Raw genomic sequence first — 16,943 nt, 5'->3', positions numbered from 1 at the left:
GAAGTAGATTTTCCTGTTCCGCACAGGAAAATCCAGCTTCCAAAGCACATTGAAAGTGCATTATCCTATGTGTGCGGAATGGGCCCTGGATTCTGGGAAGTCCTGCTTCCAATTGCTCCATGTATCTTTCTCTGAATCTCAGTGACCCAAAACACCTGGGTTCCAAATGTTTCATGAGAAATTCACCTTCAGTCACTGAAACACATCAGTGCTATAAATGATGGGGAAGTAATTTGCATATGGCTGGGTATAAATAAATATTGAATATTTGCAATTTGACTTAATGTGGATCCAAACATCACAATTAATCTCAAAAGATGTTTATACTTACATGTGCTAGATCAAAATCATGCACAATTTTTCTGATTTTGCTTGATGCCACTATTATTTCTGATAACTATATTTCTGACAGTTTTGTATGGTACGGCTTTAAAGGGCATTTTCCTAAACTATTTCATTCAATGGATGTTGCTATTTATTGTTTTTGTTTATGGGTATTTATATTTCTTGCTCACTTCTCTGGAGGGATGTACACATTTAATGTAACCACTCAACAGGTGATGTAGGACCCTCCTCTTTTCCCTCTGAAAGCTTTCCTATATTATTTATTTTTTAAAAAAAATCTTATAAAAACATACATTTTAGTCAAAGCTGAGGTATCTTTTCAGTCTATAGTTTGAAAGAGTAATCAAAATCTCTTTATACTATACTATACTATAGCACAAAGGAACCAATAACCTCTTCAAAAGTGCATGAACCCAATCAAAAATACAATCGATAGACTAGACTATATAAAGACAACAGCAGATTGTGCCCTCATCCCCAATGTTGAATTTTGAAAGCTGGTGAGGATAATTATAATTATTTCTCCATCCATCGCATCCTCACCACCCAGCTAATATTTTATTACATGATGGTTAACAGAATGGATAACATCAAATGAGAGGAAATAGTATTTGGCATGCCAAAGGGAGGCCTATTAAGCAATGCCAATTATTTTGTTTACTTGTTTTAACTAGAGTTGGGGTGGGCTGCAGGAGGTAGAGCCTAGGTTTTGTTTGTTGTGTTTTTATTTCACCCTGTTAAAAACTAAGGTCTCATCCATCAATAACTTTTACTGGACAAAAAGCACTGAAATATGTGGAACTGAACATATCATTGCTGTACTTCAGGTCTGCACAGATGTTTCCAAGAGAACATTCCAACTACGTGAGAACATTTATAAATTTTCCCACGTAGCTGTAATAGTAACAGTAGGAGTAATGGTAACTTATCCATAGTCACAGTAGTAGCAAATAAGAATAGCAACACTAATAACATAGCAAGGAAAGAAGAAGAAAAACTAATTCCAGATAAATATGTTGTATAATGCCATATTAAAGAGAAGCAAACAAACAAACAAAACAAACAAAAAACCCAGACCAATTTAAGCCAATCTTTGCCACTAAAAATGTTCATTGTAGGGAGCTAGCAAGTGAATCACAGAGGAATGATTATTTCAAAATAAAACCAAACAAATTTATAATATTTGATTTAGTCTGCATTTTCAAATCACGATAAATTTGTTTTATTTTAGGCACATATATCCAGAGAATATAGCCTTATTTCCCCCCTGTTTTAAACCCCCATTTTCTAAAAGAGATTCCTGCCCAATTCAAATAAAAAGAATATGTGTGATTTTGGCTACTCCATCTCTTTGAGCCTTGCTTGCCTTGGCTCTGGCCAGACACTAATTCTAATTCTTCTGTCAGATATTCTGTACTGCTGGGTTGTCATCAGGCTCTGCTGGAAGTTTGGCAAAAGTGAAGCCTGGCAGAGAATGAGGCATGAAGAGTATTTTTTTGAAAAAAAATTATTTCAGGATGTAACTCACCCCTACCTCCCACTAGATGCCCCAAATGCCACTGTGAGTGCTTATGACTGCCTTCCATTATTTGGCAAACACAAAACAGGTGTACAGCTGAAAAAATCTTATGTGTGGTCCCTTTATTGCCTTTCTTTGGCAAGAAAGGTCTGTTTCTAAGGTCAGCCAAAGGTAGGGGAAGCAATTTAATACAGCCCTTGGCATCAGCTTCCTTTTCGATGCTAGGAGGGGAAAAAAACCCTCTGCCATAGCCCAGCACTAGAAAATTTCTCTGGCCAATGTCAGGAATAAAGCTGTGGACCCACAGAAAACCGGCAGGAAATCCATGATCCTTTAAAAGGAGTTCTGTGGATTGCTAGGCCAGGGATTCCAGGCTGTTGCCATCTTTGGCTTCAAGAACCTGGCTTTTGCAGCAGCAGTTCCAAAAGGCAAAGAAGAAGATTCTGCTTTGCTGAATACATACTTGGAATATACAATTTGATTTTTCACAGGTGATACAAAGTAGAGATTTTCTATCAAGAATGGCAGACAGTTAAATAGAACAGGAGTCCCACTGAAGGAACCTGCCTTCAGCCAGGATTAGGAGGAGGAAATAAATAAATAATGTGGTTGTAGGAGAGTTGTTGCCCCCAACAACTTTGCAGGAAACTAGAATACCACCATATTCTCTTGTCTGCTGGAGTTCTGGCACCAGTAGAAGTAATACCCAGTAGTAACTATACTGGTCACAATCTCTCTGCAAAGCAGTATGGCCAGAGGTATTTTACATCCCATCCTACGAAGCCAGATTTTGTGATAAGAAGGCACTTTTTGCAATTCTTAATCAAACAGGTTTGCTGGCAAATTGGGAGCAGACAACAAGATAAAGTGCCAGGTACGCAAATCATCTCTCTTCACAGATCGCATGCTGTAACCATCAACTCCATGATAATAAGCAGGACTCATTAACAACAGAAATCTCAGTATTTGGATCTGTGAGATGTCATATCAATTCACTGTACCAGTACCATAAATGGTAATTTATAGTCGCCTTGGCACTATGCAAAAAGTTACCTTTTTGTACAGATTGTATTCCACTTTGGGTTTTCCCCCTCTGCCCTCTCCCCCATACTTCCATGCCAGTTATAGGGGCTGTCCGCACAACGTTCTCTTGGTTCTTTACCTCCAAATTTATTCCTGCCTCTTCTAAAACACATGCAGAAAGGAGTTGCTCTTTTAAGGTGGGGGAGGGAGGGAAAGAAGTGAATGCAATCGCTCACATGAAAGACAGTTTATTCACACAGTTCAGTAGCTAGCACACCCTCCAGGTTCTTGGACTAGCCTACCTTGGCAGACAGACTCTGTGGTTTGTTGGAGAGGATCTCTGCTGCTTCCCTGCAGTGGGTGGAGAGGTTCAGGATTGCAGCAGCTGCTGCTATGTGGGTGTCTTCACTACATTGACCGTAGCCATAAGAGTTGGCATGGCAAGGGGTCTGTGTGTGGGCGCTAGCACTAGGCAGCCGATTAGACAATTTCCCCAGATTTGAAAAATGCTTTGCTGTTGAAAAGATATTTGATTAGAATAGTTTGTATGCAACCATCTCTCTAGTAACATAGTGGGTTTACATAGTCATAATTCCATACAAGTGAAAAATAAACTGAAGAAAGCCTGTTTTTGACTAGTATTTAAAAGCTTAATAATGAAGAAAACGAGAGCATTTTGCCATTGACACTGTTGGAATCTGACAGCCATTCTACAAACCAGTCAGGTACTAACTTCCATTGTCAGTGGTACATTTTCAGTTGAAGACAAAATTATGGATGTTTTCTTCACTATGTCACAGGAACCTTACACAGAAACTTCCTTATACGTAATGCTTTTATTCTTTGCAGTAAATAAATCTGACTCTGAGCAGTTAATTTTTTTAAGTCTATTATAAGCATGTGAAAAAAATTTATATTTACTAAGAAAATTAATATAAACAATTGCATAAGGGCTATTTTAAAAAGAGCAAAGAAGCTAATATAGTCAGCTCAATGAGTTATAGGTAATTGTTGTTTGTAGAAATATTATTTAAGGCAGAGTGCAAAAATAGTAGTTCATGAACTCTGATGTTAAAACTCATCAAAAGGTTGTTTTTCTGCATTTCTGCCAACCTTTGTTATAGATCTTTTTGCTTTAGTAATTTCTTCCTAGCCTTCCATTTTTTATTTAAGCTACCAAAGTTCATACGTTCATTATTATGATTCTGAATTTTCCTCCCCAGTCCCCCTTGGACAATATATTCCACTTTCAAAATGTCTCTTGAAATTTTCATTCAAAAGAAAAATGCTAGTTTGGATACAAAGTGCAAAACAACAACAATAAGCATTTTACAAGAACAGCTGAATAAAAATATTCCATGAACAGTGGCAGCACATTCCCATTCTAAGCTTGCATACCTAATAGCACCACTACACGGATTTACATTCACTGAATTCAGGATCATGTGAAGGAAAGTTTCTTGCAGCCGTGAAGCATGGGGTAGTAATGGCACAGGGCTGTACCACAAAGATAATAGCAACACTTCTGTCCTGGCACTGTGGTGCTTTATCCCATGTTACAAAATGTTCCCAGATGCCAAGGGCAATACCGAGCAGTACCTTGCAAACTAATGAGCCTTCCAGGATGGAAGCCTTCCTGATGGATCATCAGCCTAACAGAATTAAATCATTTCACAAAGCATCCTGATTTTTGTGAGCTTTTTTTGCATACAAGAACCACATAATTTGCACAGGGAGAATATGGCAAATCCTTGTTCTCTCTTTTGTCATAGAGCTGCCTTAGGAAGTTTAAAAAAAAAGAACAAAGTTCCATTACAGATCACCTGTGTATATTTTCATGTGTGAGCGTATCCATATACATGAGAAATCTTAAACTCAGTACTCTAAACTTGCACAAAGACACCATTTATCTTCTGGCCCCAGCAACATATATACTGTTGCCTCAAATGGTCACTCAGAATGGAACCACAGATTACTTGGAGAAGGAGGATAACTAAGATGCATTATTATCTTATGGTCAATTAGTATGTTTTAGTTGGGCTGATCATTTTTTTTAACCATCAAGAGATGTAACACAAGGGGAAAATGACACTGAATTGCTCCTTTCTTTCACTTACACTCAAGGAATTGTGTGGTTTTTTGTCCTTGAACGGTTGGCACCATTGTGTGTTTGCCAAAGACTTGGGCATCAAAGCTGGCATAGTCAAATGGCACTTTCCCGCACTTCTCTTTCTCTCTCGTAAGAGTGGCTCTGGGGGAAGGACTGGGTTGGCCAGATCTGCAGCTGTACTGAGAGAACTCAAGCTGCTTCATTAAGTTTGTCCTGCAGAGACAAAGAAGAAGACAAAACAATGAGACCACTAGCTTCACTCTTCTGAGGTGGAGCACCTCAGTACCTGTGTGATGCTGGAATGGATCCCTAGAACACTTTTTGTTTGTTATTGCTAAATAGCAGCTGGGACAGTTCTGGATCAAGAGGAGGGCTGAGGGTGTATTTGTGGGGCTAACTTTTCCATCTCGTGCCACTTCCACAACTTTAAATACTCCTCTTCTCCCTTGGAGGAAAGTATGCAGGAAACTTGGTGCATCTCCTCACCAAAACAAACATTTGCAGCTGGGAAAACAGCCAGAAATAAACTCCCCCAGCATCCATGGCCTGCTCTGTGCTGGGGAAGGGCATAGATGTGATTTAGGAATACAAAATCTCTGGAAATCAGTTCATAGATCTTTCAGCATCCTCTAGTTTGAGTCTAAACCATATTCAGAGCCTAAAACTCAGGAAAGACTAACAGGAAGGAACAGACCCAGAAACACTAAAATGCAATGTTCTTTAATTTCCTCAATGAGGAGCAAACTCCCTATGGATCAAATCAGAAATGGGGCTGCCAGTGTTGAGCTTCAGCTACAAAAGCATACATCCTAAGCTGGCTTACTTTTTTACTTGGTTGGCATGTTGAGCCTATGATTCAGAAAAACAGCAGCAGCCCTAGCAGCACTGACAGTTATAAACAGCTCAAGGCCATTCAGCAGCCATATTGACACCATCTAAGGAGGTGAAGAAATCAACCTCTTAGCTGTCATGAAGTCATTCATCCAGCCAAAGAGTGGCAACCATGAAGATCCAAAAGTGGCCGACACACTTGAGTTCTGTCTCATTTGTTAAGGGAAGAACTGCACCATAATGAGCTGTCAGCTGCCACTGACCAATTATGCATGGGGTGGAAAATGCCAAGCTGGCAGCAGCATTGCAGCGGGGTGAATCCCAGCTTATGCATGATGTTGCCACCAGCCCAGCTCCCTCCTGGCCCTGTCTCATGTTAGGGCCTCTGATGGCCCACAACAAGGGAACACTGATTTTTCAACATTCCTTTTTTTTTGCTGCGGCCACCATCAGAGGCTAGGACAGGCCAGGCCCATGCATTTAGGAAGAACCAGGCTATCTAGTGGGGCATAATTAGTCAAAGCGAAGCAATTGTAGAGAATGGGAGTTCTTGCCCTTGGAAGCAACAGTGAAGGAGAGGGGAGGAATTCAGTGAGAGCACTCTGTAAGAACCTACTTGTCTGGCTATCTGTGGGATGCATTTGGGGCTACTCACCTCAATGGCCGCTTCCAATCTGCCAGCCCCTGCACACTTGCATGGTGTTGGCTACAATGCCCCCTTGTCTCTGCCACTGCCTTCTGGTTTTTACAAGGAAAGGCTGGAATTGCTTTTCCTTCCTTCATGACTTTGCAGTGATAGCTAATGGTTTCACATGGGGAAATGCTCTATGGCAGTGACCCCAAGACTAAAAATATCTGAAGAAAGACCCTTTTCTTTTGCCTGAAATTCCCGCAGACAATGACAATGATTACGTCAATGCAGTTGACTTGCAGTGGGGTATTTTGGCTGCAAATGAGGTGCAACACAGATTTTCTGGCTATTTTTAAATGGTCACAGCTTTATTTAACACATAACGAGGTTGGCACCAACGAGAAGAGAGCCTTACCTGCGAGTCAACTGACTGGATCCCAACCCCAGGCTCTGAGAGGTGCCCTGGAGCTCCTACATGTACCCAGCCGGTAACTCAGATCCCCCTGCCTCTCAGAAGCCTGCTCTACCAGGGAGGAGACCTTCTTGTGGAGGAGCCAAAGGGCGCCAACCTGAGTTGGCTACCTCCAGATCCCCCAGTCAATGGGTCTGTTTTAAGCCTACCCAGCCGGGTGGCTTCTCCGTTGCTGTGCGACCTCTTAGGAGGTCGCACCAAACCTCCAGGGGCTCATGCACACAGACAGGGCCCCCTGCCAACAGGCTCTTTCTCATGGCAAAACCCCCGCAGACAAGAAATTCAATGCAAGCCAACTCAACCATCGTAACAGGGTGGGAAGAAAGGAAGCTGTCCACTGAAGGCCAGGCGTGTGGCACCTTAAAAAGGCCCGCTTGGCCCCACCTCCTGCTGAGCCATGGCAGCACGCTGCTGCTGGACTCATAAGCGTGCCTGTGCGCACACCACCTCACCTCTCCTGCAGACGCCCTCACACCGCGTCAACACACAGCCTCAGTAAGTTCCCAGCCGTGCTATAATCAACAAATGAATGCTGCTGAAGATGTCTCAGAGGATCACCCTGTGTGTGTGCTTGTGAGGGGGGGGGGTAATCTGACAGAGGTAGCAACAATGTTCACAGTATCAGTGCTTCACTATATTGATTTCTGTATGACAGAAGCAACTGAACTGTGTGTAGGATTTCCCTTCATAATAAAGAGAAATTGAAAACATTATTTGAAGGAATTAAGATTAGAAAATAGTTTAGATATAACCCACTGAAACAGGGAGAGCTCTGCTCCTGAAAAAGTGGGCTGTACTGCACTCTCTCCTACACACAGGCCAGTTCTTTTTGAAGAAGTTTAGAACAAATCCTCATGAAACAAACTTATACAGATCTCCCAAAAGCAAAGCTTGTGCCAGCTATGGAAAGACTGGTGCCTACGCTCACTGGGAGCCTTTTGTGGTGCCCCCCCTCCCATTTTGAAAAGGGAAGGCACAAAACTATTGAGTGGGTTGGGCACTATCCAACCAGTCAGCTATTTCCCACCTTTTTTTGCCAGAGTCACTGAAGGAGCAAGTTTGCCTTGCTTGCCTGTAAACTCAGTTTGGAAAGAAGGAGAGCAGAATCTGTTTGGTGCTTAAAAGGATTAGTTCCCACCCTGCAGTCAGTCTGGTGTGGTGCAGAGGCAGAATTTTTTAGCCTTTGCATCCTTCTGGCTGGGAGGAGGGGAGGGTTGTGTGTGGTGTGAGGGGAAAATCTACAGTGGAGGTTTATCCATGATGTTCCCAGTATCCTGTCAAGTTCTGACTCTTAGGAACTTGAATCCAAGGCTGCTGTGCATTCCAGCATCCTTTCTTTGGGACTTTGAGAATGTCTCCATTTCTTTAGAGGAGGGGGATTCAATTGCACCCAAAGCCTTCTCACCCCTGCCAGTTCTCTTCCCTTACTGCAAGAGATTAAGGCTGGCCCATCCTCAGATCTCCGTAATCCTACCTTTTACATTAAGTACAGAGGTCAGGCCAGCCTCAGGCTCCTAAAGTGCCCTGAGGAAGAGAAAGAGCTTCCTGGGGCATTGAACATGGGCAAGCCTGGTCATCCATTGGAGCCCTTCCACTGGAATTCTCCCTACCCCCAGGTCTGCAGTGTAGCTCTTCCCACTGCCTCAGTCTCCCAAAGGTTAGGGAAGTGGACTGCCATGCAGTTGGATGGGCCAGTGGGCTTTCTTCATTAGCACCACTCCACCCTCTTGTCAGCTTGTGAACTGGACATGGAAAGGGCCATGAAGGCCACCACACTTGCACTGAAGATTGCAGTTTGGCACTATTTTCATCTCCCCTGCTTGGGGCTCATGCCCCAGGGAATAGATGTCACCCCTGTGAGTTGCCAGGACACTATGGGCCTGCTGGGCACTTTGGTGTGTGTGTGTGTGTGACGGGCTCCTAACCCCAGATACGCAGGTTCCTTCCCAAGCTTCACCCCCAAATATATAGGAATTTCCCAACCCGGATCTGGCAACCCTCCCATCCCCTTCTCCTGCTCATGGCTGGGGGGGGGGGACTGGCAACCATAGGGTGGATGTAATATCTAAAAAGTCTGTAGCTGATTATGTGGAGCCACTGCCACAAAAACAAATGAGTAGTTCCACCCTTCTTCTACTAGTATGCAAAACAGCCTGCCATACTCATGACAGCTGATACACAAAGCCAGTTTGTAATTCATTCCATGTGGAATTATAAAGTCAGCAGCACATACTGAAAAAACATTCAAACAGTAGTTGGCACAACAGTCTATTTACTCAGTGACCGCGATACTGATTTTAGAAAATGTCTGAGCCATCTCAGTCTTGTGCAGGACATTATGGAATAAATTATCTTGTTTTTGTAAAGTTCACTCTGCATGAGTGAATATTTCAGGGTTTTGCAAACATTAGTTACAAATTCATTTTCACTAACCTATGCATGCTCTTTCTTACCTGTGAACTGGATCATGGCACTGCCCTGTTTTAGGAGAGTCAAGCTGATTTTTTTCCTGAGACATTGCCATTTTTTCAGCTGCAGCAATTGGGCAACCAGAAAGACTGTTTAAAAAAGATGCCACACATCATTAACTGATAATGTAAACATAGATTTATTCCCATTAAATTACAAGGACTGTTTTCTTTCATATATACGCGGCTATACACGACTTGGGTCCTGCATACTTGAGGGACCGCCTACCTCCTTATGCCTCCCACAGGGCACTTGCCTCTGCGGGTAAGAATCTGCTGATGATCCCAGGACCCCGGGAGGCATGCCTGGCCTCGACAAGGGCCAGGGCCTTTTCGGTCCTGGACCCTAACCTGGTGGAATGAGCTCCTTGAAGAGCTGCAGGCCCTGTTGGAGCTCTCTGAGTTCCGCAGGGTCTGCAAAATGGAGCTCTTCTCCCAGGCATATGTCTGAGGCCGGGGGGTGGCCCAGGGGCTAAGATCAGGCCCCTCTCCACGGGGGGGGGGGGGGTGGAGTCCAGTATTAGACTGGCCTGGTTCCCCAGATTGTTCCACCCATGCCCAACTATCCATCAGCTCCCTTCTGCTCATCCAGTGGGCCTTTGTGGGAATAGTTATTAATTGCCATCATTATGACTGAGTCATTGTTTATGAGGCATTAATAGGGAATTTTAATGGTCTTAATGTATTGATTTGTAGTGACTTATTGTAAACCACTGCGAGCCGGTCTCCGAGAGCGGTGGACATACAAATCGAATTATTATTATTATTATTATTATTATTATTATTATTATTATTATTATTAGTATTATTATTATTATTATTATTATTATTATTATTCCTAGGTATAAAACCTCATTTTTGTATTTTACTTCCTCAGTAAATTTCTGAATTGTTTTTTTTCCAGGGATACAAACAAAGTCTTCAACTCACTACTTTATTCTTATATTTTATACTAGAATTAAAGCCCATTTTATAATGAAATAAAATGGGTGCTAGGTCCCCATCCCCGGGGAAGCCTTCGCAGGGCGAAGGCTTCCCAGGTGCTGCGACAGCACGGCAACCCTCCTGCGACCTGGGGCATTCTCCTGGTTGCGGGAACCGCCTCGGCGCATCACAGACGCGGCGAGGCTGTTCCCGGGGGCGGGAGAAGGCCAGCGCCCACCCACCCGACATCGACCCAGAGCCTTCTCCCGACCCCAGGGACGCAGCGAGGCTGTTGCCGGGGCCGAGATAAGGCTGCCACCCACCCGGCAGCGACCCGGGGCCTTCTCCCAACTCCGGAAGCAGCCTTGCCACATCTGCGATGTGGTGAGGCTGTTCCTGGGGCCGGGAGAATGGTGGCGGCCACCCACCCGCCCACAACCTCGGGCCTTCTCATGGCCCGAGGAACAGGCTATCCACGTCTGCAACACGGTGAGCCTGTTCCTTTGCCCAGGAGAAGGCCCCCGCCTACCAAAGTGCCCCCCCAGCAGTAAGGGACCTGGAGGAGACCCAGCCGGAGGACTTACCATGCGGGCTGGCTGCTTTGTCTGCACAGTGAGTCTCCGGCCAGGTGAGCCCGGGTCAAGCAGCCTATGGGGAGCCACACAGTGGTTGGCCCTGGATGGAGACTCGGAGGGCCCAATCAGATTGGGCCCTCCAAGTTTTTGTCCCAGACAGGGCCCACCCTAACTCCTCCCTGGTAGCCCTTACTGCTTTATTTAATCTGCTCAGTAGGAGCAGTTAAAGATACCTTATATTTTATATTTTAAGCCATATAATTTGGGTCTATTAGTCTATTAGTATCAAAGGTCCATAAAGGTAATTATCTTATAAATGATAAGATAATTACCTTTATGGACCTTTGATACTAATAGACCCAAATTATGACTGATTCAGTGATCCTTTGCCAGGTGCACCCCTATTACTGCACCTACAGTTAAGGTGAAGCAAAATGAAAACTGAATTGATAGACAAATGTTCAGTGTAAGCACTTCTATGTTTCAATGAGAAAAATCATATGCTCACCTCTTTTATATTGGTCAGCAGGTAGAGGGATAATATCCTGAATGAACGAATTCTTGTTGAATGGCATATCCCATGTGTTTGTATGGAAAGAAGGTTTCCTTGGGGGTGGCTGTTATATGCTACCATTGTTTTACATTTAGTACTGAGTGGATAAAAGGAAATTCTTAATTTTAAAAATAAGCTAGACCAGCGTACATAGGATTACCTTCTATGAGTATTGCGGTTGCTGTTGACATGTCCTCTTCCTGTGCACCCAGGAGTGGGACACTTCAGAACATTTTCGTGCATGGCAAGGACTAAATAAACAAGAAGAAAAGGTTAGTATAAATACGTACTCAAAATGCAGCAGCTAAACTGAGGCTATTGTACTTTCGGTTACACCATGAGAAGACAAAACTCAATGGAAAAGACAATGATGCTAGAAAAGGATGAAGGCAGTAGGAAAACAAGAAGACCAACATGAGATGGATTAACTCAATAAAAGAAGCCATGGCCTTCAGTTTGCAAGATGACCAAAGAAATACTATCAGTGATACAATGTTCTGGAGATCATTAATTCATAGGTTTGCCATTAGTCAGAAACCACTTGATGGCACACAACACACACACATTTCCTGGTTTGAAAGAGCTTTTATTGTTGTTGTTAGCAAATATGTTCATTCACATAATCAAGATTAAGAGGGGTTTTTTTTAATGCAAAGAGGTTATGGGGGAGGGGAGATAACCTTTGAGCTTGCCTGTGTTTCTGGTTCTCTGCCAAGTTTTTGTCCCTGGAGGATAGTTGTGCACAACTATTCCCATAGCAAGAAGTTACTTTAGCAGTAATTTCAGGAGTAAACTACAATTTTCCATCTTTGTTGCAAATGTGGTGGGGAGTAAATCACTGTTGCTCACCTAAGTATGTCTATATATATCGAAAGGAAGGACTTCACAGTGGAATAAACTATCACAGGTAAGAATGTTGATGGAAACCTTTATATAAGCAGGCTGTGACATACAACCAAGTTAGTTGAAATATCTGGATTTAGAACATATTTTCTTGGCAGTAAGTTTCTTGGACATCAAAGAACTTTTGTTCTCAGTATGTGTAACTTACCACCTGATAGTTGTGACAAATGAAATATTTGTGTTTTGAAGAGTGCTGCTTGATACTAGTTATTAGAGAATATATTACTACCACTACTAAGAAACATTGGGGCCTCTAAGGCAAATAAATTTTTCTGCAGGATATCATGTAATAGGGTACTTGTTCGCCTCAACCAAAAGACATTAATTCACACAGCAATGTAGCCATACTATTGAGAGTTCCAAAGAAAGAAATGGGGTGCAGTAGTACCAGCTATCTTAGTGAAACCACACAAGACTGAATCCACCATTCTACGCATGCAAGGATCATGGATCTTTCCCTTCCACCAAGAGCAATTCCACCAAGAGCAATTTCCAACTTGAAGAAAGTTTCCTCCCCCCTATAGTCATATAACTGCTGTGGAATACACCCACCAGACGGTTTTAAGATCTAGTGAGCAAAGCATGTTCAGGATCACTGGCCCAAGAAGATTAGATTGGCCTCAATCAGGGCCAGAAGCTTTTCAGCCCAAGCCTGGTGAAACACTCTTCCAAATGAGATCACAGCCATCTGGGACCGTGAACAGTTCTGCAGGGCTTGTAAACAGTTGTTCCACCAGGCCTATGGTTGAGACCCAAAATAAGTAACATCTGAATTATGCTGGCCTCCCCACTGAAACCTTATTATACCTCAAGATACGGCTGGGAACATCCTCTGAACTTCTCTGTCATTCCTAGTAAGAGAATACTGTTACCTGCCCTGGGCCAACTGGGATGGGTGAAGTCTAAAAATAAAGTTGTTGTTCTTGTTATTAGATTGACAACTGGACTTTAGATTTTAATGTATTTAATGTAATTGTTATATTTTATTATTATATTTTACTTTAATTGACCTTATTGACACAATCCACCATCTTAACCATAAGCTGGCTCTAATATTTGTGAATAGCCAGGCTAGGCAGAGCACTGTCCAGGACACTTCTAGGTATCTAGCCTATGATTCTGCCTGCAGGGGCCAATCCAGGCATGCCTTGATTGGGCTGGCCCCTGGAGCACCCGCCTCCAAAAGCTGGCCGTGAGGCGCTCATGCAGCCTCACCACCAGATGCTTCCTGGTTGCCAAAGAGGACACTCATGCGGCTCTGTGGCTTCACTGCGGCTCGACCTGACCACCACCAGCCATGCCGCCCCGACCGTCAGCAAGCCTGCGGCCTCTGATGGTATTCACTGCCCCAAACACCTCCAGTGATGTCCCACTCCTGCCACCACTGCACCCTGCTCAACCGCAGTGCAGCCACCAACTCAGGTACGTCAGCCGCCGCCTGACCCCTCTAATTGCACACACCACTAGCGCCCGTTGCATTCCTGGATGCCACAGCTTGACTGCTAGAATTTAATAATAAACATAATAGATGCAGGTAGGGAGGCTGTAGTGGGGGAGGGAAGCAGATTAAAGTTTTCTCTCCTCCTCCAGCGGCAGAGCTGACGTAGGAAGCAAAGGAGGTGAACAACTCAAGAAGATTGGTTTGACTCCTTGAAAAACTTGCTGAGGAATGGACACATAAACAATTGCTTGTCCTTTTGATAATCCCCCCCTTACCGACTGTAGAATCCACATCCCTATTAGACCATTTGGATCCTGCAGTCCTGGGAATAAAACTTCCGGGAGTCAGAAGGCACTGACAGGGGCACTATGAAAAAGATCCAAAACCTTAGTGCCTTCTGCTGACCAATCACTGCATCCAGCTCATGGAATTTTGACACAATGTGCATTTCTGTACTCAGGAAAAGATGCTTACTCTCCAGTGGCACTCTAACTTTATGTGGACAACCAGAAAGACTACGATGGTGTGGATATAATCCAGTTACATGTCCTGTGCCATCACATCCTGGGATGGGACATTTGGTCTCCCTCTTTTCAGGCCTAGGCAACTCTGCAGGGGAGAAAATAAAATGAAGACACTGGCTGAACATTGTATTAAACCATGCCAACTAGTTTTATGACATAGGATGAAGGAATAATAGATGCGGCTTTGGGTCTGTTTTAGAGTTAGTTGAAATGCTGGGAATCTTTAGAATTTTAGTGGCACATTTGGGAATGTGGATTAGGAGCAAATGACCAGCCAAAAACACAGAATGGTATGCAATGCCTGTAAAATAGACAAATGTCTCTGCTGTAATATTTCTATTACAAGGGTATTTTGTTGGAGACGCCATGCAGAGAGTTTCTGTGCCAGGATAGCTATAAAAACACACAGTGGTAGTTAAGGGATAACTTTTTCACTAACATTTCACACAAGAAAACAGGAACACACTTGTGTATGTGAGAATCCCCTGTTCTCACACAAACTTCACCTAAGGACCCCACCCTCTTGCACATTCCTGACATCTCTTTTCAGTCTGTGGTACTTTGCATTAATTTCTTCTATCCTAGGTTGTTCACTACTGAATATCTAAAGAAAGATATACCAGCAAACAGATCATATATTTTCATCTTTTAAATTTTAACCATGGTAAAAAGTTTAATTTCACAACAGAACATTTAATTTCACAGTAGTCCTGGCTGTATTGGTTATAGTCACAGTTTGAACATGCACAGTGACTTTTACTAAACGGGTTAAGGAGGAATAGGGCAGTGACGTGAAACACTACACAGAGATCTTGTTGCTGAGTTACCTAGGTAAAGGTAAAGGTATTCCCTGTGCAAGCACCGGGTCATGTCTGACTCTTGGGGTGACACCCTCTAGTGTTTTCATGGCAGACTCAATACGGGGTGGTTTGCCAGTGCCTTCCCCAGTCGTTACCGTTTACCCCCAAGCAAGCTGGGTACTCATTTTACCAACCTCGGAAGGATGGAAGGCTGAGTCAACCTTGAGCCGGCTGCTGGGATTGAACTCCCAGCCTCATGGGCAAAGCTTTCAGACAGCTGCCTTACCACTTTGTGCCAAAGAGGCTCGCAGATGGACTAGATGCATACATAACAATAATCAGTTTTTTCTTCAGAGGGGTAAAGCCACAAGAATTCTGCTATGTGGCATTTTAAAAGGTGTCCAAGATTTCTCCATAATCTCTCATCCATCCTACATAGCTCCACAGCCTCTGCCCTAGTAGATGACTCCCGCAATGAGACATGACTGAGCTGAGTGGAGACAATTCACCTCCAGCCTCTCACTACAGCCTTTTGGGTCTCTCTAGTTATTCATGTTCCTGCATCTAGAAGTCCAGAGTTAAGGCTTCATCTAGACATTACAAAGTCCTTTTGTTAAGTAACAACACACGCAATGAGAGTTCTGGGCATTCCAGAGGTATCCCAGATAATTATTTTGAGACTAAAGAAGGCAGGGAGAAGCAGCTTCAGCTTTTTCCTCTTGCTGTTTTCATATCTGCTAACCACCTAATGGTTTCATTATTTGGGGGCAGGGTGAGATAAAGACCCATTGATTTTTTCAACAAAAAGCAGCTGCCCACACATCAGTGGCTGGATCCAACCAGCTTTTTCATTGATGAAACAGGGAGAATGAGGTCCTCTTTGACCACCAAAAAAGCTGTGTAGGGGACTATGGGACCTGTATGGACAAAAGCCATATGGTACTGGGACTGTAATAAGGAGGAAATTATGTGCGATTGAGTGAAAAACTGGCTGGATCAAAACCTTTCTATATCACCACACCTGTTTATATCACTGTAACTCATGGCAATGTGAAATGCCTTGCTAATTTCCAATAGAAGCTAAGAGAATATTGCCCTTGCATCTACTAATATCAGAAAAGAAAGCTATTATTTCCTTCTACCCGTTGAGCAGGTGGTGGTGGGTTTTTGTTTACCACTGGGTTAGAGTGGGTTTTAATCTTGGAATTTTTCCTGTTTTATTGTGGGGTTTTATTGTTGTAACCCATCGTGAGATGGCTTGCCAATAGTGGCGGGTAAGAAATACAATAATAAATAAAATAAATTGAACCATGACAGAAGAATGAGGCCTCTTACAAGAAAAGGAGCACAGTTAGCAAATATGCAAAGGCCCAATCTCTCTACTGGGGGCATGGGATGCAATGCTGCACCCAACAAAGTCATTTGAGTCTAAACACCCTAACTGTTTAGAGAAGAGTGGCACTGACAAAGGCCTGATGGAGGCGTAAGGTTGCCAGATCCATGTTGGAAGACACCTGGAGATTTGGGAATGGAGCTTGGGGAAACACAGAGCTCATCCATACTCCAAAGGATCCATTTTCTCCAGGGCAACTGAACTCCATAGTCTGGAAATGATCCAGTTCCCACCTGGAGGCTGGAATCCCTACCTTAATCTTACCTCACAGTATTTCATGGGATCTTTAGAATCACTAATTCAAACCTCAAATTATTCGTAGGTAAACTATACACTAAAGTATTCAAATTGCTAAACTATTAAAATGCAAAACACTGACAACATGAAATTTAAGTTATCACCAGGTGTTAAAATCAATGTGTGAGCTACTA

The 16,943-nt window shown here is 43.3% G+C and overlaps 1 protein-coding gene across 5 annotated transcripts in view; it reads right to left on the bottom strand.

Moving 5' to 3' along the window:
- ST18 (ST18 C2H2C-type zinc finger transcription factor) overlaps positions 1-16,943 on the bottom strand; it is a 210,537-nt gene that overhangs the window by 43,250 nt on the left and 150,344 nt on the right. For all 5 annotated transcript variants that reach the window (XR_013234132.1, XM_077352426.1, XM_077352429.1 and 2 more), the window contains 5 exons: positions 14,270-14,404; positions 11,612-11,702; positions 9,385-9,489; positions 5,005-5,210; positions 3,190-3,401 (listed from right to left, as the gene is read on the bottom strand). Coding sequence is in view for 4 of the 5 variants with exons in the window: in XM_077352426.1 (XP_077208541.1) it covers positions 3,190-3,401; positions 5,005-5,210; positions 9,385-9,489; positions 11,612-11,702; positions 14,270-14,404 (749 nt within the window). In the remaining variant the exon portion in view is untranslated. The remainder of the gene's footprint in view (positions 1-3,189; positions 3,402-5,004; positions 5,211-9,384; positions 9,490-11,611; positions 11,703-14,269; positions 14,405-16,943) is intronic.

The sequence above is a fragment of the Paroedura picta genome, chromosome 9 (genome assembly GCF_049243985.1).
Source record: "Paroedura picta isolate Pp20150507F chromosome 9, Ppicta_v3.0, whole genome shotgun sequence".
NCBI classification, from domain to species: Eukaryota; Metazoa; Chordata; class Lepidosauria; order Squamata; family Gekkonidae; genus Paroedura; species Paroedura picta.
Note: the sequence above shows the minus strand (reverse complement) of the source record. Positions and strands in the feature narration are given on the sequence as shown.